Source organism: Misgurnus anguillicaudatus, chromosome 12 (genome assembly GCF_027580225.2).
Source record: "Misgurnus anguillicaudatus chromosome 12, ASM2758022v2, whole genome shotgun sequence".
Lineage (NCBI taxonomy): Eukaryota > Metazoa > Chordata > Actinopteri > Cypriniformes > Cobitidae > Misgurnus > Misgurnus anguillicaudatus.
The window spans coordinates 32,730,465-32,755,392 of NC_073348.2; the positions used below are offsets into that span (position 1 = coordinate 32,730,465).

Here is a 24,928-nt window from a genome sequence, read left to right on the forward strand (position 1 = left end):
TCTAGGGAGGAGGATGTACAGAAGAGAAAGGGGAGAGAGAGAGACCAGACATACTGAACTTCCTACAAAGCAAAGGAAGTGTTTAATTTGCAAGCTGCTTAGTGCACTAAGAAACATTTTGAATTCAGTATAAAATTTGATAATACAGTTGTACTGTTATTTAAATCTACTTCTGGCTGATTATAAATTTCATTAATATTTTGATAGTACACCTAATGTATTTATGTTTATTTCAGTGGTGTTAAATAATTTTTTTGGACTCATATAAATCAATATATGTATACTTCACTATATTGAGCAAAATTGTAGTTTTTATGTACCGATCGTTAGAAATTATTATATGTTTAATGGTGTGTATAATGTGAATATTGTGTATTATACTGTGTGTGGTTAGTATTCACTGTTAAATGTATTAAAGAGGTAAGGTGGCAATATCTAAATGCATTGGTTTCGTAGTCAAATACATTTTTAAAGAATAAAGAAACAACCTGACTACATTAAGTAAGACCAGATAGCTTCTTAAAGGGATAGTACACCCAAATATGAAAATTCTGACATTTACTCAAGCCTTATGTTTCTTTTATCCTCTAAGTTGGTTTCTTTAGTTAAACACAAAACATATTTTGATAAATGATGTTGATAAGCACATACTTTACAGTAGAGGTCTTCTTGGGTCCAAAGAAATGTACCCGTCCAGACATGACCCGAATCGCTCTTTACCCAAACCCGATGTGCATAAATAATTCAACATGATCTCACAAATTTCCGTGAAATAGTCACAGATTATTCTGCTCAGCCTTGCGTGGCATTTCCACCATTTTACATGCCCGTGCCACGCATTTATTCACGTATTGGTTACCCAACTGTTTTTCCTATTTTTGAACAACTGTCGCTTCAGTTTGGGGTTAGATTTGCTGTTTGCGTTAGCATGCCACTTTAAAGCAACACTATGTAGTTTTTTTTACCTTTAAATAATGTCTCTAAAATTATTTCAGTGATAGAACAACTTTTAACTGGACAAATTTTACTGTTGCTGCAACCTGAGCAACCTCCTAGCTGCTACAAGCACACTCTGAAAGTGGCGGTGGAGGGTAGGAAACAAAGCCTCGCCCTTCCCCCTGCCTGCAGACGAGTGTCTGATACTAGGCACTGTTGCGCTTTTCAACCACATGGGGGAGCTGTAAGTCATTTTTACATGGAAACTACATAGTGTTGCTTTAAGTATTGGTTTATACTATTCTTTCGTATGCTTTTTAAACCATTGTCGCTTGACGTTAGGGTCAGAGTTGGGTTTTGGTATGTCATTTTATTTAACAGAAAGTTGTTCTAACCCCAAACCGAAGCGACAATTGTAAGAAAATACACTGTAAAAAATACTTTGCTGCCTTACAATTTTTCGTTGAATCAACTCGGATTTACAAGTCATTTCAACTTACTATTATTTATCTTGAGATGAGTTGGTATAACTACAGGTGAGTTGTTATAGCTTATACAATTTAGTTGACTTTTCTCAACAATATTTTCTAAGTTGTGACAACTCATCTCTGTTGACATGACTTGTAAATCTGAGTTGATTTAACAAAAATTTTAAGGCAGCAAAGTATTTTTACAAACAGTTGAATAATACGTGAAACTGACACGGAAAAGAAATGCGCGGCACGGGCACGCAAAATGGCGGAAATACGTGACAACGCAAAACTGAGCAAAACAATGCGTGACCACCTCACGTACTTTGTGAGATCAGGTAAAAAGACAGACCAGACTCGAGATAAAATCCGAGAAAAATTAGCCCCGACTCCGATCCGACCCAGTGGCAATTTTTTTTAACCCGACTGGACACGAATGTAAATGGCACCAACGTGTGTGCAGTCTGCATCCCCACACATGGCTTCAGAACCGATTTGGCTCCCTGCTCCATTTATTTTCCTTTGTTATCTGACGACGACATCATGTAACCACTAAAATGTGCATTCAAAATTAATTGACAGGTCTATCTCAACGCAAATTAACCTACCGCCAGCCACACGTTGTCGCAAGCGTTCTTGGCAAACGGAGGAGGGTTTGGAAAACGATTCGATGCACACCCGTGAGATAGTGCGAGTCTTCTCGGGTTTGTTCGGCAAAAACACATTCATTTTATATTACCCAAGACCCAATGCCACTAATATTATACCTGACCCATGTCCGAACTTGAGTTTCACCTGACACATGAAACTTTTAGACCCTAAGGTCGGACCTCCGGTTTTTGGATCTACTGTAAGTAGACCCGTGAAGACCTTTACTTGACAGTACCAACTGACTTCCAAATATTTGATTTACTTTAAAAGTCAGTGGGTACTTAGAGTAAAATCATTTTTCAAATGATCTTCTTTTCAGGTTTAGAATAATATGAAATGACAGAATTTTCATATTTATGTGAAATATTCCTTTAACTCCAAAACTCCTTAATGCAATAACAGCACATTCTGATTTTTCTTTTGCGTGTGTCACTATGTGGCTGCTATGTTGGTGGACCACACAACCTACATTTCCACCCACAAATACACTCATTTGCTGTAGTGACAATACAGTCATCTGTGCACTGGACCATTTTTGGTCACACTGTAGTTACACATATATTGACAGAACTTCTTTTGATGTTTAACTTTCTGCATCTGTAAATGCGTGGTTACATGTGTTGGGTGATGGGGTGGGTGTGGCAGGTGGAATACGAATATGAGTATGTGTACGAAGGGGGACTGAAGGTATGTGTGTGCGTGTGTGAATGAACACGCGGGGGTGGAGGGGGTTTTACCAATCAGAACCCACTTGCCTCTCCCTCATGCTTTTTTCTCTCTTTCTCTCCAGCAAACCTCATTATATGCGAGTCAGCCTTGCAATCAGAGAGAGAAGACACAAACTAGGCTCAGGCATGCAGGGATTTCTGGATGAGTCAGAGAGAGAGAGAGATAGAGAGAGAGAGAGCGAGACATAGACATTTTGGGTGGGTGGAGGTGAACAGAAGGGAAGCAGAAAGTAAGGGAGGGTTGTGGGGTTTTCATATTGATCTGAATGCATTCTGTGCAGTGAATACCAACCAAGACACAAAAAATGAAAAGCGAGATTTTGTTAGTAGGCAAACAAAAGACAGAGGGCATACCGAGCTACTGTCACTGACTCCAGACAGTGAGTCTCGCTGTTCGGAATCAATCATCAAAAATTCAGATATCATTATCAGTGTTGCTTGCAAACCGAAGAACATCTGCACAAGTGGGAAGACAGAACAATACAGCGACAACGACGAGAGACACGAGAAGGAGGAAGAGAAAAGAGAGAGAGGGAGGTGACAGTTTCTGTGGGGGCGATTACATCGGGAGAGGGAGGAAGAGAGCAGGATGAGCGGGGTGGGCGGAAGTGACAACGTAAGAGAGAGAGAGTGAGAGAGAGAGAGAGAGAGAGGGTGAGAGAGAGTGGATGACAAAATACAGCATCTAGTTATTTCTTTTATGGAGGCTTAACAGACAGCACATTGCAAATTATTCCCACACACGACCACCAACAACCTGTATAAATAAATAAATAAATATATATATATATATATATATATATATATATATATATATATATATATATATATATATATTAATTAATTAATTTCAATCTATGATCATCAACTGTACAGTATGTTTCAAATGGGGGGATTTGGAGTTTAAAATGTTTTTAAAATGAATAATTCTGTATTGCAGTCTAAAGCGTACAGTCCAAAAATAAAAAAACTTATCACAGCTGGATGAAACTCATAAGAAATATGAATCAAACAGGCAAAAGATGCAGAGAGGAGGCAGAAATGACAAAAAAAGAAAGCCCTGATGAGGAGATACATGGGCCTCTGAAAATAGAACGGAAGTAAACGCAGCCTCCCGAAGACTCGACCCACTCAGCGTCTCGCTTAGTTATTGTCTCTCGACGGCTCTGAAATAAAAAAAGATTTTGAATTTGCCATTGAGCTTCCTGCAATCTGTTTGGTGCGTTTCAAAGAAGCGGATAACATGTGTTCACCCAAAAAAACATTTAAAAAGCTATTTAAACCTCAAGCAAATGTTATATTGTCCTATTAGCATTTCTTTTAGCACCTGCTTTGTTTTTAGTGTCCAAATTCTTGAAGATACAGATGCAAAAAAAATTGTCAATGAAGATTCAGGGCTCAAAATCAGAGCCTTTCAACAGATCTGTCTCAATGATTGTATTACTGTAATAATAAAGCTATTAGTCATACTACAGGCAAACAAAGTAACTTTGGATCAGCCAGCAATAATTATAGAGTACTGTAGAAAACATATTATTTCTAATAAGTATAAGCACTAATTACTGTACACATATATAATACACTTAGCTACATGATAATGGGTTCATGTACATTCCTGTAGCTCAACTGGTAGGGCATTGTGCTAGCAAAGCAAAGGTCATGGGTCCGACCCCAAGGAACACACATACTGATGAATATGTCAAATAGGTACATGTACTGTAAATGTAATTGGCACTAGCTAACATTATTATACACTCACCTAAAGGATTATTAGGAACACCTGTTCAATTTCTCATTAATGCAGTTATCTAATTAACCAATCACATGGCAGTTGCTTCAATGGACCTTGTCACAAAGCTCTAATCATTTCAAATTGGTTTTGAACATGAGAATGAGTTCACTGAACTAAAATGGCCCCCACAGTCACCAGATCTCAACCCAATAGAGCATCTTTGGGATGTTGGGGAACAGGAGTTTCGTGCCCTGGATGTGCATCCTACAAATCTCCATCAAGAGATGGTATCCTATAAATATGGGCCAACATTTCTAAAGAATGCTTTTAGCACCTTGTTGAATCAATGCCACGTAGAATTAAGGCGGTTCTGAAGGCGAAAGGGGGTCAAACACAGTATTAGTATGGTGTTCCTAATAATCCTTTAGGTGAGTGTACACACACAGGATGTGACAACTTACCCCTTATAGTGTCAGTGTGCGTTCAATGAATTGTATCTTTGTGTGTATTTATGGTGGAAGTATACCAAATATATTCTATAACAGTTATAAATAGCTGTAATTTTCTACTTCTTGACAGCCAGTACTGTATTTGTTATGCACATTTTTACAATGTCCATAAACGGGTAGATCTGACACCAACGTTTTTGATGCAGGCCAGATAATGTCTTTATTAAAAAATAATAATTAATAAAGTTTAATAAAAAAGTTAAAACTGTAGTATGCTTATTAAAACATTACCTCAGTAAAGATCAAGCATAAACTCTCAGAAATAAAAGTACAAAAGCTGGTGGTAAAGTAGCCTACACCTTAATACCTAAATAGTCATATTAATACCTAAAATATACATATTGGTACCAAATGTATACATATTTTTACAATAATTTGAGAGTATTTGAAAATGTTAAATTTGATATAATGCAATTCAAATAATATGTTCACTTATATTATATTGTACATAAGGTGGTAGTAAAAAGCACAGCAAAAGTGCGAAAATGTGCAAACTTCCTTGGGGACGTACCCTTTGCGGGGGCACGCGGTGTATTCCGCGGTCTCGATCAGCCCACGTCCAGGAGGAGAATACGAGAGCGTGTCAAACGAGCGTTACGTCTCCGGGTTCCCCAAATCTCTATCCAGAATTGGTCATGAGGACGTAGACTACCGGTTGTGCGTATTTTCGTGATCTTGATGCACCTAGAGACTTAAATCGAGTTACACTTGTATCGATTTAAAGAGGCTTTACAATTCTGTGCGTTATGACGTCTATCTCGTATCTGAATAAGTAATGTGAAAACGCAGCAGTTTGGGAATTATTTAACGACGCGATACGCAAAGATTGCGCGATACGGTAAAAATCCTACTGGATGGGACAGATGGGTGCAAGATTAAAACATGTCCTTGTTCATATCGATATAAAATCATAATTTAACCACCAGTTTACAAAACTGCCCTCGCGCTATATGGTGAACGACTCAAACATTGAGATAAACACCTGTTTAGTCTTTCGTTGGCTTTATAAGTTATTGATGTACTTAAATTGGAATAAATGTTTTTTCTAAATCGAATTTAAAAGTACAGCACACAAAATGCACATATAAATGGGTTAAACATCAACCACTACTTTTTCATGGCAGAAGCAGAAAAGGGACGAACAGGAATTGGACATATAAATATACAAAAAGCATTGCTCGTTTAACTCTGCTTCAGGATCATTGTGAAAATCCAACCTCTCCGCTTGGTCTTTATAAATAGCAGCCCCGTTGACAAAATTCCGTCAATGACGTAGTGCACGCACGTAGTTGAGTAGGTGATGCTTTTTAGTGAATGAGTCCCCCTCCCTCTCCATCTTACTAGTACTATCAGATCGCTATAAAAAGCGCACGGTAGATGGAGAAACGGGTGAGAGCTGCTTGTTTCTACCAGGAAAAGAAGACGAGTGATGTAGACAGTGGCCTATGTGGAGACGTTCAGATGAGGAGGAACCGGCCGGTTAAACTCCTCACTCAGTTAGGTGTAAACCGGTGACAAGCGAGCCGGCTTTCTGGAGCACCAGCTATCCTACCGGACAGCCGTTAAAATCCTATTTTTTCACAAGGAGACCCGTATTTCCAGGTAAGTGGGATTTGATACTCTTTGGTTAAAATTGGCAAATTGTTCATTCGTGGGGGAATGATTCAAATGTGACATTTCCAGTGCAAAAAAAGTCTTAGAAGTTTTTAATATTCATTAGACAATTTTTATGCGAGTTTATTAAACGCTGTACGGCATATTGCAGATGACTTGAAACTTACTGCAGTGTGACTCACTTTTATCGCACGTGGGCAGCATGAAGCTCCTTTCATTAAAGCGAACGAACAAATGAATAAAGCAGGTGGCGAGGATAAAAGGAAAAAATTTTTGTTGATTAAATCATGTTTAAAAATATATATAAAGAAGAGACTTAATTTGTGACTCATTGAATTATTATTTGCAGTCTATTATCGATTGGCAATTTAGGAAAATATAGCTAAATATCTTTTTTTTTTAAATATGTGTATTTATTGTCTGATTTTATGTAGAATGCCAATACTTTAATGTAAAAAAAATATCAAGAATCCAATGACCCCTATTCTTTGTAATTAACATCAATGTGTGACATCCGTGGATTTCGACGACTTTCGTTATCTTTCTGTACACCTTTCTAAAGTCCACCCAACCCTTCCGGTCCATGCCCTCGTACCTCTACCTCCATCCTTTAATTATCGCCGTTATATCCAACAGATTCACCTCCCTCTCTTGAACGTAGAGTTTTCCTTCCTACCTAACGTTTCCGTTCACCTTTTTTTCTATATGGATCCTATGACGTATTTTCAAGCTCTGAAGTCAGGTCTGCGTCACTCTTGCGCACTTTGCAGATGATTCGTAGTCACCTACTGTAACCCTTTAAAGAGACAGTACACACACACACACACACACACACACACACACACACACGCACACGCACACGCACACGCACACGCACACGCACACGCACACGCACACGCACACGCACTGCAGTACAGACCTTTATTTTAATTTTATGCGGGGGTGTTTCGAAATGAAGCGGGCATCTGCTTTAAATTCAAATAGAAAACCTTTATTTATTGACATAAATGACCATAAAATTGAATTTGCATAGCCGACACTGCACTTATTGTACTCACACTGTACTTTGAAAGGCTAAAACAAATATTAAAAACGTATTCCAGAGAACGATTTTTGGTGCACTTCACGTGAACTGTGAAACTCTTCAAAGTTGCATCCGTCAGCCAAACAAATCAACTGTCGGCTTCTAGTAGGCTGTGGTTAACATGAATATATGCTTAATAACAGCTTAATTGCAATATTTTTTCAATATAACCTTATGATTGCTATGGGTAGGCTAAATTGGTTGTCTGAATAGTTAATATGGTGTTTCAGCACCACGGACAGCGGCAACATCCGCCTTTCAGACTGCTGCCTGTAAAACTTAACTAAGTGAATACAGTAAATGACACCGAGAATCAGATCAGGGGGTTTCGGGTTAATTTAACGGTAATAATAAACTTACAGGAAATGTTTTAAAGAGGTTCAAGCCGGCATCTACGTCACTGACCCATCAGCTGTGCCCATGGGAAGCAATGTTCCCCCGAACACTCTGCTTGGCCAACCATTGCTCCTTTAATGCAATAACACTAATGTGAATCCACAATATAATTAATACCATAAATATCTAAAAAGTTTTAGTAATTAAATTTTTTATTCGTACACTTTTGTGTCTATACTAATAAAACTTGCTTTACTTGGTGTTGTGTAGATTCGACAGATTTTGTGTTTTTGTTATTGCCTAAATTGCTTCTTTTTAATTGCAGTATCAGTTGTATCTCTCCTTCTGCAGAATTCCTCCAGGTTTTACCCAACATGCCTATAATGAGAGTCTTTATAAACTATGCCAGTACTTCATGACCTTGGCTCTAGACTGCTTACTGATTATGGAGTCCAACAGTACAGTAACAGTCTACAGTCATGGCTACTGAAGTCTGGATCCAGCCACTGACCTACTGTATAAAAAGAGCGATACAGTGTCTCAACATCACATTTATAACAGACGGTAAAGATACAGTGAATGGTTATACAGAGCTAAAGCTGGAAAGGGAACACACACACACGCGCGCACACACGCATCAAAAATACTCTGCTGTGACGGCAAACAGTTGTGTGTAACTGAGCCTGCATTGGGGGAGCCCTGTGCTATGGAGGCTTGGCGTTTCATCTGACAAGCCAATAGGACTGCACTATTTCCAGTTACCATGCCAACACCTCCTTTTTCCTACCTCTGCTGTCTCCATGGTGACCGTGGCTTTAGATTGTTACTGTAGCGACGGCGCGTGGTAACAGTCTACAGCCATGGTCGCCAAGGGGCAGGTGTTATAGCGACAACAAGAAGCACCAAATAGGATTGTTACTAGCAGGCTAAATGATGTTTTATGTGTGTTACCAGACAATATGGTGAGGAGGCATTTGCAGAATGATTTGATTTCAGAAAGTAGGTCAAAGTCTCCTAACACAAAGATCACTGTTAGATGAAACTTTACTTACTGTAAACTTTTTTTCTTATGAATGATAAATTACACATATTAAACTCTTTTAGCAAGCATGTGAAACCTCATATATCTTCTGCTCTAATAAATGTAATTTCTGCCCTGTACCTTGACGATACAGAAGGTTTCTTGGTGGCCAAGTGATTCATTTTAATACTGGATGCAAATGAAGGCTCCTTTTAACAAAAAAATCCTGTGGAACAGGCAGAAGCAAAGTAAGATTTCAAATAAGTGACAGAATATGTTTTGCATTTGATAAAAAACATGTTTTTTTATTGGTTGCAGTGCCATCTGTGATAGTAGGGCAGGTGTCCCTGTGTACTCAGTTGAATAATTAACAAATATTTAATTAACAAGGTTGTCTCGTATAATTTTATTTTGCACTGCAGCGACTTGTAACAGTATTTTTTCAGTCAATATTTAGCAGTCATATGTCGCCCTCTGGAGGATAGAGACTGTAACTGCAGAATGCACTAGATTTTTTTGTGAAACGCATGATAAAATAATGAAAAGTCTCAGAAATCTTTGCAAAATTAAATGATGGCATTAAATAAAATTGAAGCATGTGAAGACAATATATTTTATTTCATTATTTCAAATGATGTCAGGGTTTTATTAAACATTTCGTTCTTGCTTAGTCTAGAAAATCCTTAAATTTGTATTTTCTCTTTTCTTTAAGATCATATGTTTGCCCAAGTAAGATTCATGCAAACATAATTAATCAGAATAAATCTTCCAAGTAAATACATCAATAAATCCAGGCACTCAAAGTGACAAAAGGTTGATGGTAGAGACTCTTTTCCCTACAAGTAAGAGACCATGTGCTAATATTTGAACCTCAGCACATAAACTCTTACTGTTCAGGGCCAAAAGCTTCATAGAGAGACATAGCAGTGCTGACAATAACATATTAATAAGTAATCATAGCAAAGTATTTTAATATTAAAATCTTCAAAGTGTAAGAGTTCATCAATTGTACTGTCCTAAAAAAACCTTTTATAGATTTTAGTTGCCTATCTATTGTACAAAAGCAAACACCATATATGCATTAAATTTAAAAAGATAAAGGTAACATTTATCAGTGTTTATCAGCTCCACCTTCAATTGACCCCACTCTGTCCCATAAAAAGGCACCAGATGGACCAGCCAAACCACAAGTATTCCTTCCCCCAAAACTTAATAATATCACTGATATCACTTATTACTGAAAAAAGAATGTAAGTACACATGACTGTAGAAAACAGATGGATTTTTGGCTGTTGCCATGGTACACAGTCCACATAAACAGGAAAACCACGAAGCGGCAGAGCTGTGTGTTTGGATCAGACTGGAAATAAATAATAAGTAACTCAAACCACACTTCGCTGGAGGAAGTCCTAAATTCCTGAGAATTTTTGTAGCTTGGTTATACAACACTTGTTGACCCTTGGAAGGCAAAAAAGCCAAGAAACCCGGTCACGAAACCCACGAGACAAACCCTCAGTATGCCTTATGGGGCTGTTTGTCATGTTATAACATTATAGGACTTACTTTCTATAGGTTAACTTTTCTCATTTTTATTTTTAATGCTCAATTACTGTGAACGTCATGCAAATTACTATTATTAGAAACTGAAATAAAAGTAATAAAATAAGACAATCACTCTTAGAACGAATGTGTTAAAAACAACACATTAGTGTTAACTCTGGGACAACACACTAAATGCGTTGTCCCAGAATTCACCCATCTCTGTGTTATTATTGAAACAACACATTTTGTGTTACTTTTAAGACAACATGTGTTATAATCAACACAAAATGACACATAATGTGTTAAAAGCTTACCGCACAATGATGTGTAAAAAATTAACACATCCTTTCTAAGAGTGCAATAGCATGCCAATATTACCCTTGAGCACCCTCTTATTCTTTATTTGTACACTTTAAAAATTGCTGAGTTATTTTCAAACCAGCATTGGGTCAAAAAGGGACAAACCCAGCCCGTAATTGAATGGACCATATTTACTCTCATCTTAAAAAATGCTGGGTTGTTTTAAGACATTATTGAGTCAAATATAAACATTTTCTGGGATAATTCAACCCAACGGCTGGGCTCGACCCTTTTTGACCCAACGCTGGGTCAAAAATATAACCCAGCATTTTTTAGAATGTAAATAGGATCCATGTGCTTCATCACAGAGTGACATCAGAGTGACCTCACAATCTTTTTTTTTTTTGTTTGGATAAATATTTAGTCTAATCCCTTTCAACGCCACACCTCTAAAGCAATGCTCTTACACTGACCTCTTCATTATAACACATTTATTTTAATATAAGCTTGATGCACTGCTTTGGAAAACCTCATAATTAACTTTCATTTGCTTCTTTATATATCAAAGGTCTGCTGATTCAATAAAAAAAAACATTTACATGCTTTTTATTTACATAATTATTTCTTCATCTTCTCTCCTGCTCATATCTTCTTAATTAAGCTAAATGAAATAATTACCTATTTAACCCTCACATTTCAATTTAATATAATTCACACCTCTGCTGTTGCTCTCAGTAGACAAAACTAAAGTTAGATAGATAGATAGATAGATAGATAGATAGATAGATAGATAGATAGATAGATAGATAGATAGATAGATAGATAGATAGATAGATAGATAGATAGATAGATAGATAAACCACTTCTCATAAAAAGAATCCCCAAGATCCTAAAATATATCACTTTAGCAGCACCTCAGAAGAGACCATAGCCAACACGTCACTGTAAGACCCAATACATACGTTACGTTGACAGATATACTAGGCACCCAAGATTATCATTGCTCCAACTGCATCACTCCTCAGATTATCCTACAAACCCACAACAGAAGAAATATAAAGGTCCAGAGGCAGTAACAGAGAAAACATCTGGTGACGTTCCTTGAGTACATTCCTTGGATATGAAAATGTCACTTGAAGTAATAGAGGATGAAAGTAGGCTACAGAGTCCAAATACTTTTATAAAACACTTGGTAGCTCCGCCCCATTCTCAAAACCACACCTTCCTCATTCCACAGATTTAAAAAAAAACATCTCCTGTTATGTTTAACACAGGTTGCTGGCATCATCTTGTCTTCTGCCGTGGCCGACCAGAGTCAAAATACAGCCTAATGCACACGACTCCCCCTTCCCCAGACATTCCCAAACTTACACAACTATCTCACTCAACCTTGGCCACTGCTGTTGTGTAAGTCCATGGATTCCAAAGGATGGAGTCACAGGGCTGTTGTAAAACTTACTGGCAAGAGGGTGTTTCTGTGTTTCTCCTCTTCCCTTGTCTCCCATTTATCAAAACCATGTGTTTGACTGGGGAAAGAGACACGTGGCATGGAGAAGAATAGAAAAAACAAACGTGAAAAGGAGGGATTTACAGAAAGAGGTAAATAATTAAATTAAATCAAATCGGAATAGGCTGTTAAATATTTAAGATGGGGTCTTTAGTGCGCGTGGCCTGATCATTGATTTGATATTGATTCGTATTCAAAACTTTTTATATAAAGTGTAATAAAACACTAATCACTGTCAGAAAAATTTTCAAAATATGTACCACAGCTGTCCCTGGGACTGTACCCTTTTAAAAAGTACAGCTTTGTACCTAAAGAGTTTATTTAAGTACCTCAGAGGTACATATTTGTGCCAAAGTGAGCTTATTAGTATCTCAAAGGTACATATTATTTCCAAATGTTTACATATCTCTACCTACCTAATGGTACATATTAGGACCTTTTTAAAGGGTACTGCCCCAGTGACAGCAGGGGTACATATTTTGACCATTATTTCTAACAGTGCATTGTCCTTTTTAAAAATTCCTGAAATAAGTATAAGTAAAATATGAAATGAAAGTAGTTCCTTACTTTCTGGGAAATAATAATTGTCTTTTTATTGTGTTGCCATGCAATGGAAAATGTTTTGCTAGCCACATCAAACAACAATTTTAAGAATAAAAAATGCTGTTTTTATGTGTTTGGAGTTCAAAACAAGCTGTTCAGATGCTATTGATTACAAAAAACAGTTAAAGGAGCAGTATGTATTATTGGCATCTAGTGCGCAGTCTAAATTCAAAACATTGGAGATGATTTTACCATGCCCCCCTCCTCCTCCTGTTGGGTGACATGGGTTGCCAGACACCTACAGAAGTGCAACTGACGATGGAAAGCATTGATTCTTACACAGTAAGTTTATCTGCTTATTTTTACTTTTGCAATTTTTTAAATTAGATTTTTATAAACCAGTCTGTGGCTCATTTCGGAGGTTGCGCCCTCCGAAGGTCTCATTTGAGTTACGGTAATAACTGGCAACCGAGCTGTCACAATACACTATTGAGTGAATTGGCAGTGAGCTGGATCACACAGACTAACACAACAACAGACATTCCGACAAAAAGGCGCATTTCAAAGAGAGAAAAACCGGCTATAGCATTGTTTTTCAAAGAAACAGATTAAGCAGATGTTAAGTCAAAAACCTATACTTACAGCTTCTTTTATAGTAAAATATTTAGGTCTTAAGGGTAATTTATTGTCACCAAAATATATACACTAATAATTTTAACCAACATGAATAGTCTATATCAGTGGTCTTCAGAGTCTGTGAGTATTACATACTTTTTATATTAGCTTGGTTTCTTTTAAGTATGTTAACATTTTAAACAATGCTAAAACATATCAACAAGTAAAATAAAATAAGTAAAACAAAAAAGTTTTGAGTAGACTATATCAAAAAGTAAACCTCCAGATTTTTTATCCATTGTGGTAGCCCTTGCTCACAAAAAGGTTGGAGACCCCTGGTCTATATGAATAAAGATGTGCAAGGGTAATCCAATGTTTTATATTTCGTTAAAGGTGCAGTGTGAAACTTTTATAAGGATCTCTTGACAGAAATGCAACATAAAATACATAACTATATTATCAGTGGTGTATAAAAGACCTTTTATAATTAACTGTTATGTTTTTATTACCTTAGAATGAGACTTTATATCTACATAAACTGAGGGTCCCCTAACATGGAAGTCGCCATATTGTGCCGCCATGTTTCTACAGAAGCCCTTAACGGACAAACTTTTTTTAATTAAGTTGTCTGCAACAATGACATGGTTGACGGGTGGCGGCTATCGTAGCTTCTCTTTACATTTCGGTGAACGGTGGACTGAAACGGTGGTTGCAATTTGCAACCTCACCACTAGATGCACTAAAATTTACACACTGCACCTTTAAGCATCAGAAATATATTACAAGCACAAACATGGAAAAACAAACTAGTTGTCAACCACTTAACCCTGCAGACAGATTTATCCATTCCTCTTTGAGTCTGTCTAACCGCCCGTATTCATACACACCATCAACACACAGACCAAAAACAAAACAGCCAACCAAAACCCCAATTCATAAATTGCAGTTGACATAAAATGTCATCTAACTTCCTTGAGTAACATCCTAAAAAAGTTATTTATTTACTTATTCTTTAAATGTTCCTTGATGCATCAAAAAGCACAAATGAAAAGTGTTTAGGAAGTGTTTAGTGTTTTGAGTTCACTTTGACTTTTAACCGCTCATAGTGTGGGTGGCTTCAAACAATAAATCCCTGTCTAGCTGAGCTTTCACACTAAATTGTTTCATTATCATTTACAAGAATAGGACGGAGATGGAGCCAGGGACAGAGTAAGATATTTAGAGGAACAGTGAGAGATCAGGTCATTAAACGGAAAGAGAAGGTGTTGGGACGCTCTGGCTACATGGAAAGAGTGAGGGAGAAGAGAGGCGTGCTTTCCGCAAACATCTGGAAATCATCATGCATAAAAAAATCTTGGACCGCAAACTCCCTTTAAGCTACAAGAGAACACAGAGTTCCCACTCTGCTGTGAGTTCACACACAGACACTAACAGAGAAATCAAAATGATAAACAGCTGCAAGGAAAAATTCACCCACTCACTACCGCCCCCACAGGAAACTGGTGGTACTGCATGAGTCACCACAAATTAAAATGCAGGTTTATTTATGGGTTCAGTTAAGCCATGAAAACGGTAAATAATCAAAGAAAACAAATGTAACTTTTTACTTTAACCTGTAAAATAATGCAAAAAATATTTTTAGAGTATTGATTTTTGTTTATTAATTCTAAATGAAGAAAATAAGTTGTTTACTGCTGTTTATGATATTATTGCAAGTTCTTTTGTAATGTAAAACTCCTGCTCTTAAATATTGTTTATTCTTTCATGGGATATTTGCATGTAACATGGAAAGGCATGTTATGTTTTTAATAATTGTTTAATAATTTTCCCCTTTCTGTGGTTTCTCTTCTCATCTTTCACATAAAAGCTGCTTTGAAACAACTCAACATTGTAAAAAAGTGCTATAAATATTAATTTGACTTGACTGTGATAATAAACAAACATATCACATATTCTGTGACGGTGCTTAACATGCATTGACTCTGATACAATCCTTTGAATGTGCATAAATCTGAATGTTTTTATTACAGTGAGCTTTACCCTGAGAACAGTGACAGATCACTTAGTGATTTCTTAATTTCCAATGCTTTATAATTTAATCTACTTTATTCCATTCTTCTATAAACATTTTCATCTTCAATTCTGTCATTGAAACTTTTTAAGAAAGTCCTGGTAAGTCTGCCTATGCGATGATGCCGCAGGAACAAAGTGTCCGCCAGGATGAACAAGGACTTGAGCTCCATCAAATGTTGGCAGTAGATCCTGACTCATCTTCTCTGGAATTACTCGATCATCCTGTCCAAACACGTGCAGGGAGGGAATCGTGATTGCCGGCCCCTCGTAGAACCGCTGATGCTGTTTACAAGCGCTGCGGAATCCGGCAACCAGGATGGCAAAGCGGAAATTAAAATCAGGCTCTAATTTCTGCTCCTGCAAGGCACACACCATGGCCACCAGGGCGGCGCCCTGACTAAAGCCCAGGATGCCATCAAAGGAACCAAGTTCCTTCACTGCAGTCCTTACAGTATCCACACTCTCTTCCAGACCCAGACTGCTCTCACATTCCTCATTTGCATTGAAACTGCGTGCCTGAACATTGGAGAACCACCAGCCCCTCTGGTCCTCATCACTACCACCAGTCCTCTCTGGCTCCTGATTGGCTAATTTAATAAGAAAGATACAACTGTGATTTTAAATACATATAAATATCAATGTTTATACCATAGACTGTAAAAAAGATGGACTTAGTGTCCGTAACATCACCCATAGGTTTATGAAAAGCTTTTTTGAAGCCAATAGTAGGCGGACCCTGCCATCACCAACTTGGCCGCGTGTCACAGTGCATCCCTCACGAATAACCGAAAATGGGTGAAGCTAAGGTGGCTTGTTGCTGAAACCATGCCCGCCTAGCTCGACTCTAGTGACAGCAGTAGCAGTTCAACGTGACGCAAGTGGACACGCCCTTATTTATGCAGAACTTTAAGGCTTAATATAATTTAAACCGATGAGTTACAAAAAATTCCACCTCCTCACAGTTTTCATGAATGGCAAAATGGGCTATAGACCAAAAACACTTTTTGTACCAGCCTGTAAACACATTTATTTGTGCTGTAAATTGGCCATTTTAACATAGGGGTCTATGGGAATTGACCCAGCCTCTAGCGGCCAGTCGATGAATTGCAGTTTAAGTCACTTCCGTATGGGCTTCATCAGAGGCTGTTTCTCAATTCCAAGAACGCAAAGAACGGACTTGCGTCCTCGTGGAGATCGGTCTTGCCAGGCGACCTTCGAAGAACGAACTCGGAAGTTTTGCCGCAATGACTTCTGGGGCGTAAAGCGATTTCAGCAAGTCTGCACTCGATGCATCCTCGATATCAAGAACACATCCGGGTATTTTCATGCGTCCTCTGTCCATGCGTTCTTGAGAATTGGAATTGAACTTCGACCGTTAATGATGACGTAGAGCGAGACACGAGGACGCAAGATCGCTGAAGAACGCATATTGAGAAACAGCCAGAGAGATCGGAAAGTTGCCCCCAAGTTACAGCATTTTTATATAATTGGGTTTTAGATTGCGAGGCAACTCATTAGGTTTTGGTACATAACCGAGGTTATTTATACTCACTTTCATTTTGAATGGCTGGAACTTGGTGTGGTGCACTAATGTACACCAACTCCACTTGTTTTTTTAAGAGTTTGCGTAAAGCTCCTGTTTTCTCTCGGAACGAGTTTCCATTCTGTCGATAACCGTGAATGCAAAGAATGCGGAGAGGAGTCGCAGCTTTAGACATTGCGATCTGTCAGTTAACGTTATCTATTTATGATTTACAAGCAGTACACGTGTATCAGAAACCGACCACGAAAACACGTTTCCGGTTTACCACACTTAAACAAAAAAAAAAAAGATACAGCAACTGTAAATAATATATATAAAAAAAGCATTTAAAAGAAACTAAAACCTGACATGCTTCCTACTTGTCCGACTGATTCATGTTCGTGTGGAAACATCACGGATTAAAAGTTCCGCTTGTGCGAGCACTTAACGCAGCTTGATTATAAATTAATGTTAATGTTGTTTAGCATTTAATAAATTTAGTGCGTTTCTATCAACCTGATTTTAATGTTTTAACATAAAAAAATGACCGTTTAAACAAACTAGCACTTTGATTGAGCATTAAAGCTTTTTTAGTGCTTTATATATTTTATATACTGCTTTATAAAGTTTTAAGTGCTTTATATATTTCTTCAACTGTAAGACTTCAATAAACTTGGATGTATGACTATAAAGTTGACATTACCCTGGGCTTTATTAATACGTTTACAAAACGGAAATAAAAGTGCACTTCCAAAACGAAACACCAGAGGTCAACCATTCCCTGTAGAAATGCGTGTTATAGTCTCTATTTTCATGTGCAAGTGTGATGATAATATAAACAATAGCAGCTAGTTACACCTTTAAATAACTTATATGTAAATATTCTAATATGTGCAGAATGATTAAGAAGATGTCTCTAGGTAAAAACAGTAGCCTAAACAGTTTGGTTAAAGGGGACATTTCACACTTTTTTCAGATGTCATATAAATCTTTGGTGTCACCAGAGTAGGCCTACGTATGTGAAGTTCTAGCTAAAAATACCATATAGATCATTTATTATAACATGTTAAATTGCCACTTTGTAGGTGTGAGCTAAAATGTGTCATTTTTGGGTGTGCCCTTAAATGCAAATGAGCTGATCTTTGCACTAAATAGCAATGAAGTGGTTGGATAGTGCAGATTAAGGGGCCGTATTATCCCCTTCTGACATCACAAGGTGAGCCAAATTTCAATGACCTATATTTTTTTCACATGCTTGCAGAGAATGGTTTACCAACACTAAGTTGATCTTATTCACATTTTCTAGGCTGATAGAAGCACTAGGGAACCCAATTATAGCACTTAAACTTGGAAAAAGACTGATTTTCATGATACGTCCCCTTTAAATCATAATGCATGGGCTAAGATATAAAAATAGACCTATGTATATAAAATGCAATGCTAGATTATTTAAGGTGAGTGCAAGAAAATGTATTCCCACATTTTAAGAAATATGCATAACTCAAATTTCCAAATGTTTGCATAACAAGTGAGACAAACACGCCTCTTAGTCGAGAAAGTTTAGCAGAAATCTGTATGAATTTAATATTTCATGTTATCCTACAGGGGAAGGTTCTTAATTTGGTTAGATGATTATTTCACTCCGTTGATGTAACAGAGTTTTCTAGATGATTGTGCCTCCTGTGCACTTGACAATTAATCTAAAATGTGTAGAGACCCTGGGGAATCTTTTAATCCTTCTTATACAAGACACAAGTTTATCTGTGAATATATTTGCTGATCTGAGACCAGTTTTACCATTGCTTAGGTGACAGACGTTTATTACTTGTATACGTCTAATTGAAGTATGTATCGGGTACGGCCCTCATCCCTAAAATAAATGAATGTTTCTGTCACACCAGAACATAAACTAACACTTAGCATATGCTTTAAGCTATAATTAAGTCTGGGTTTTGTGGTGATGTGCCATGTTAACTTAAATTAGTAGCTATAAAAGAAAAGAAGTTTAATTAAGGATACAGCCTCTCTCATTTATTGTCTTGTCTCTGCAAATGAAGTACACAGCAGCTTAAAAAACAGCCATTCCCTGTAAACACCCTAACTCTCATCATACACAGATTTCCTTTAACCCTTTACGCATCAAAAAACTATTTCTTTCCAGTGCACAGCAATACATGGTAAAATTTTGCTTCGAGGGTCCTCCTCCATCAACCAACAGCTTGTTTGGGTCCCAACACTACAGTGCCTCTCAGTTTTTTGTTCTCTGTCTAAACTGCCGCTCTCTTTAATATTCACCACGATCAACCAGAAAGATGTGTCGCAAATGAGAGCAAATAAATAAAACAGGCCCTAAGGCCAGCCCTCTTTCCAGTGCTGTTTAAGTGATTTATTCTCAAATATTACTTGTTAGCGGCAGGTGACGGTGCTCCATTCGCACTCTTCGCGGGAGGAAGTTACCCTGCAGGAATGGCGGTGCAGAATACAGATGAGATCACAGATTTTCACAGGAACAGGAACACAGGGTTGTGAAAGCACACTTGATTCCACAGTCACTCGCAAACATACTCAGTCATTAAACAAATGGACCACTGGGTAAGAATCGCAGGGCTGCATCTGTATTGGAATGTCAGGGCACCCATAAAATTAGGTAAATAAAACTAAAATGCTTAAGATGAAGACGAGTTTATTGCTAGGTATGTTTGTAAAAACTACTTAAATGTCCACATAACCAAGACCTAGTCCTGGATCAATCTAAACCCTGTCCGGGAAACTGCCCCTTAGTATGCAATGTCTTGATGACATTTTTTTAAAACAGGGTTTGCAATTTCTGAGAAAACATAAACATTTATGAAAATACTTTAAATTACGGTTGCAAGATATATTGGAATTATTGAAATATCACAAACGTAAATATTGCATTATGTATATTGCAATGGTTTGCAATAACTGAATGATGTTAAAGCAACACTATGTAGTTTTTTTACCTTTAAATAATGTCTCTAAAATTATTTCAGTGATAGAACAACTTTTAACTGGACAAATTGTACTATTGCTGCAACCTGAGCAGCCTCCTAGCTGCTACAAGCACACTCTGAAAGTGGCGGTGGAGGGTCGGAAACACAGCTTGGCCCCTCCACCTGCCTGCAGAAGAGTGTCTGATACCAGGCACTGTTGCGCTTTTCAACCACATGGGGGAGCTGTAAGTCATTTTTACATGGAAACTACATAGTGTTGCTTTAATACTTCAAACATGAAAACAAAAAGAGAGAGACAAAGACAGCTTTCTTTTTCCAGGCTGTGTCCGAAAGCTTAGGCAGCTGACTTGTTGCCTCGCTTCCTCATAAAGCAATGACTTTTGCGGCATGAAGGCAGCTCTGGGAGACGCATATGGACAGCCTTCATAGGCAGCGTAATGGAATGTGTTTGAAATATAAACAGAAAGCAGCTTTGCAATAGCTTATCACGTATTTGAATACTACAATACCAATTTCTCGCTAGAAATGCAATTAAAAGGTATAAAAATTAAACACTATTGTGTAATTATTTACACTAAATTTGTGCTCCAGCAACTTCTTTGGCCGTCATTTTATTTTTATCGAACTCGACCAGGCTCGACCAATCACATTCCCCGCGCACGGCTATTTGCATGGAATTGTGTGACAAGATGATGAAGGTATCTCAGGAGACAGGAAGTAGACCAAACATTAGATTTGGAGGTGCCTTGATTCCTGCCATTGAATGCTGCATCCGAAGGCAGCATTTTAGAGCTTCGGACGCAACCCCAGAAAGAATGTGAACAAAGATATATAAATATAATATAGAAAGTATTAATAATTTTAAAATCGACAGTTTTTTTGTTTTGTTCTAACAAAAGGTGTTGCAAATATGGCGACGGAGTGATGCAACTTTCTTAAAAGGTACAGTCCTATGATAGTTATATATACACAGACTGATCCCATGGAAAACCGGGTTATAGTCACGGAAAATTTTTGATTAATTTATTTGTGTCCATGGCATGAAATACATTTTTTGTGTTGGTGGCAAGACTTTCTTTTTCGTGTCATTTTATGTATTGTTTTCTTATAGTTTTTCCTATTTTCTTACCTTTGTTGCTTGGGGTTAGAATCACTTTCTGTTACATTTTTAGACATCCTAACCCAAACCCCAACTCTAACCTCAACCCCAAGTGACAATGATTTAAAAATAGGAAAACAAAGAGAAAACAACACATAAAATGACACAAAAAAGAAAGCCGTGCCACGGACACGAGAAACTATTTATAGAAAGCTCAAGGTACGAAAAAAGCTGAATTTCATGCCATGGACACAAATGAATTAATCAAATTTTTAGTGATTATAACACGACTTTCCGTGAAATTATGTTGCAGATACAGTAATTTTTTGTTTATAAATATATTTCATTATAATTTGGATAGATTTTTACAAAAAATTGATTTATTCAATAACAATAATTAATTGTATTGCATTTCGTTTATCTCATTTTTTTAAAGGTTAAAATTAAATAATAATTCTATATATTAATGAAATCTTTGTGTAAAAATGTTTTAAATAAAAATATTGTCTTTCCACCATGCTAATGAAAGAGTATTATAATTATTATAATAAGAACACCAATTAATACTACATTGGTTAAACATGCAAATAAAAATAAATAAAAAATTCACACAATATAGACAGCTGAAAGAAGATATCACAATTATCGGATCCTTAGACTTATGCCAGCCATATTAGTCACACAAAATATTTTAGTAATTCAACACAGTATGACATGTGAATAAAGTTAATGTACATTATTAGAAATGTATGAATATCATACAACAGATATGTCAAACTATAAATATAAAAATATAAAAAAAATTAATTTGAATTGGGGCAGTGCTCTTATTCAGATGTATAACATAATATCATAAGCATTATAGTATTATAGTTTTGTAACTGCATGTGCACATTTCAATCACAAAGCTTCTTTATAATCCAAAGTCATATCAATCTCCATTATAAACCATATGGTTATAATCTCGTTCTTTCATGCGCGCGCGCGCGCACACACACACACACACACACACACACACACACACGCGCACACCAGCTGCAGATTTTGCACAGAAAGGTGTCACAGCGTGCTATCTGTAATACTCTGCTCACAAAGAGAGGGGATTTGTTGTTGTGGTTTGCTTGTCTGTATCGTACCGTGCTGCTATCATTGTGGGTGGCATGCAGTATTCCCATTCCCCGCAGCTATTGTGACGAAATATTTACACCTCTGCTGAGTGACCTCTCTGTTTGGTTCACATCAGCTCAGTTTGGAATCAGCAGGAATAAGTCACAAATACGTAACATTGCAATTGTTATCATCTTGAACACAATAAATGCTGTCAGATTTCATCAGTTTTAAAAGATTGTCTGTGACGTAATATGAATGTTGAATTTAAACTGCAATATTTAATGCAGAATTACATACTTTGTAACCGGGTGCGCATACTAAATGTGTTAGACTGATAATTAGAAGCATACTTAAAGTCTTTCCAGAGGACATGATAATTAGCGCTAACCGCAGCTATTTATATCAGTCTGTGATCAAAAAAGTATGGAAGGAAAAACCTTAAGAGGTGGAAAGGTTAAATAGATGAGATATCCTTTGCGTTCAAAACGGCACAGTCCAAAGATGGCAGACAGGTTAGAATGGATATGATCTAGTTTGCAGGTAACTTTATTCGAGGATTTGTCTGATTTAGTTGTTTGAGAATTTTAAGTTGTGAGATTGTGCCGTGACAGAAAGCTAAAAACCGAAATCAAAGTCGGTTTGATTGTCAAAATCTGAGTGAATGTTCAGATATCTGCAAAACAGAGGAGCAGAAATAAGTTTGGCCTGATCCAAGATCAATTTGGTCAATTACGTCGACTAACTACAAATGGATTCGCCGGCGAAGATTTAGTGTTTGATCTCAGCTCAGGTCCCTGTCTGAAATTAGTTCATGAGGCGGTCTTGTAGCCAAGACCGATCCTGGAATGCAAATACGCAAGACATGGCATGAAACAGCATTCATGAAACAAGATTTCAAAGAGAAGAATGCAGGGAGGACTTGATTTTTTTAAATTGGGATGTAAAACATCTCTGTGTGACAGGTTGTTTGGAGGGAAGGGTTGAAAAATAGGGACTTGTAATATTGTCCGTTTGAGCAAGTTTTTACATTTTGATGAAAAATTACTAAAAGAAACACTTTCGCTTTGTACCGAACCCTTGTGAGTACACAGGTGGCATTTTAAAGCATCATAGGATTGTTTCAAAACATGGGCACATCAATTGTACTGCCTATTTATTTAGGCCAAGTTCTGAAGCAGGTATACATCCATTATTCATAGATGAAATATTAACAATACCCACATTTATAAATCAGTTGTTCAATTTTAATTCAAATTTATTTCAATAGCGCAGTAAATACAGTTTAAAGGGGACATTTCACAAGACTTTTTAAATATGTAAAATAAATATTTGGTGTCCCCTGAGTACATATGTGAAGTTTTAGTTCAAAATACCATATAGATAATTTATTATAGCATGTTAAAATTGCCACTTTGTAGGTGCGAGCAAAAATGTGCCGTTTTGGGTGTGTCCTTTAAAATGCAAATGAGCTGACCTCTGGAGTCTCACGAAATTACGTACCTATAGTCACGTAATTTTTTGAGTCTTTTTCGTGATACTGTTACAAATTTCTGTGTTTTTCCGTGATCGTACCACGAATTTCTGTTTGTGTCATTGTAACGTATTGGTTATTGAACTTTTTTCCTATTTTCTTACCATTGTTGCTTCGGTTTAGGGTTAGATTTAAATAAAATTACTTTCTTACCCAAACCCAACTTTAACCCTAACGCCAGGCGACAATGGTTTAAAAATCAGAAATTAAATAAATCCGAAAAAATAATATAAACCAAAACTTAAAGTGACATTCTAACGCAAACACCAAATCTAACCCTAAACCGAAGCGACAATGGTTTGAAAATAAGAAAAAGCAGTTGAGTAACCAATACGTGACAATGACACATAAACAGAAATCTGTGATACGATCACAAAAAAAATGTGGAAATTCGTTACAGTATCACGAAAAATAATAAAAAAATAATGTGATTATAGGTACATAATTTCGTGGGACTGGGTAGCATAGCGCAGATTAAGGGGCGATATTATCCCCTTCTGACATCACAAGGGGGCTGTTTACACTTGAAGGGTTTCGTTGCAAAACGAGATAAATCCATTTTTTAACATTTTTGTCAAAACATGTTTATTATTATGTTATCATGTTATTATTTTGTTTTATGGTGCTACTTAGCTGTATTTTTTAAGTTATGAAGGTTTAAGTCAAAACAAACCAACTGCAGTTGGATTGAAATTAATTGGAATGCACAACCAAAAAACGAGATTTCTGAACAATTAAAAAAACGGTGGTTATCTCGTTTTGCAACGAAACTCTTCACTTGGTATTAAGATGTGTTTTCATCGATCGGATCACAAGTGGACAAGAGAGACACATCATGTTTACACCTGGTATTTAAATCCGTCTCTTTTGCCCACTTTCGACCGCTTCTGTCCTGAATACTGTGAGGGGGTGGTCTGTCAAGATGGTGGGCGAGTCTCTCCACTGTCATTTAAACGCGAGCGGGAGTAATGGTGAGTTTATATGGACACGAACTAATATTATGTCGGAGTCCGCTGCTTGTGTATTAAGT

General features: G+C 37.0%; 1 protein-coding gene and 1 long non-coding RNA gene across 2 annotated transcripts; one reads left to right on the forward strand and one right to left on the reverse strand.

The window, feature by feature from the left end:
- The first annotated feature begins 11,192 nt into the window (after nucleotides 1-11,192).
- LOC129446756 (uncharacterized) lies at nucleotides 11,193-15,357 on the forward strand. The gene is made up of 3 exons (XR_008645268.2): nucleotides 11,193-12,522; nucleotides 13,188-13,315; nucleotides 14,769-15,357. It is a non-coding gene; the product is annotated as an uncharacterized lncRNA (long non-coding RNA).
- A 225-nt stretch (nucleotides 15,358-15,582) lies between these two features.
- On the reverse strand, nucleotides 15,583-17,598 carry ovca2 (OVCA2 serine hydrolase domain containing). Its single transcript, XM_055208013.2, has 2 exons — nucleotides 17,214-17,598; nucleotides 15,583-16,248 (listed from the first exon to the last, which is right to left on the reverse strand). The coding sequence occupies exons 1-2, from the start codon at nucleotides 17,377-17,379 to the stop codon at nucleotides 15,734-15,736; spliced, it is 681 nt and encodes a 226-aa protein (XP_055063988.2). The 5' UTR covers nucleotides 17,380-17,598; the 3' UTR covers nucleotides 15,583-15,733.
- Nucleotides 17,599-24,928: the final 7,330 nt, after the last annotated feature.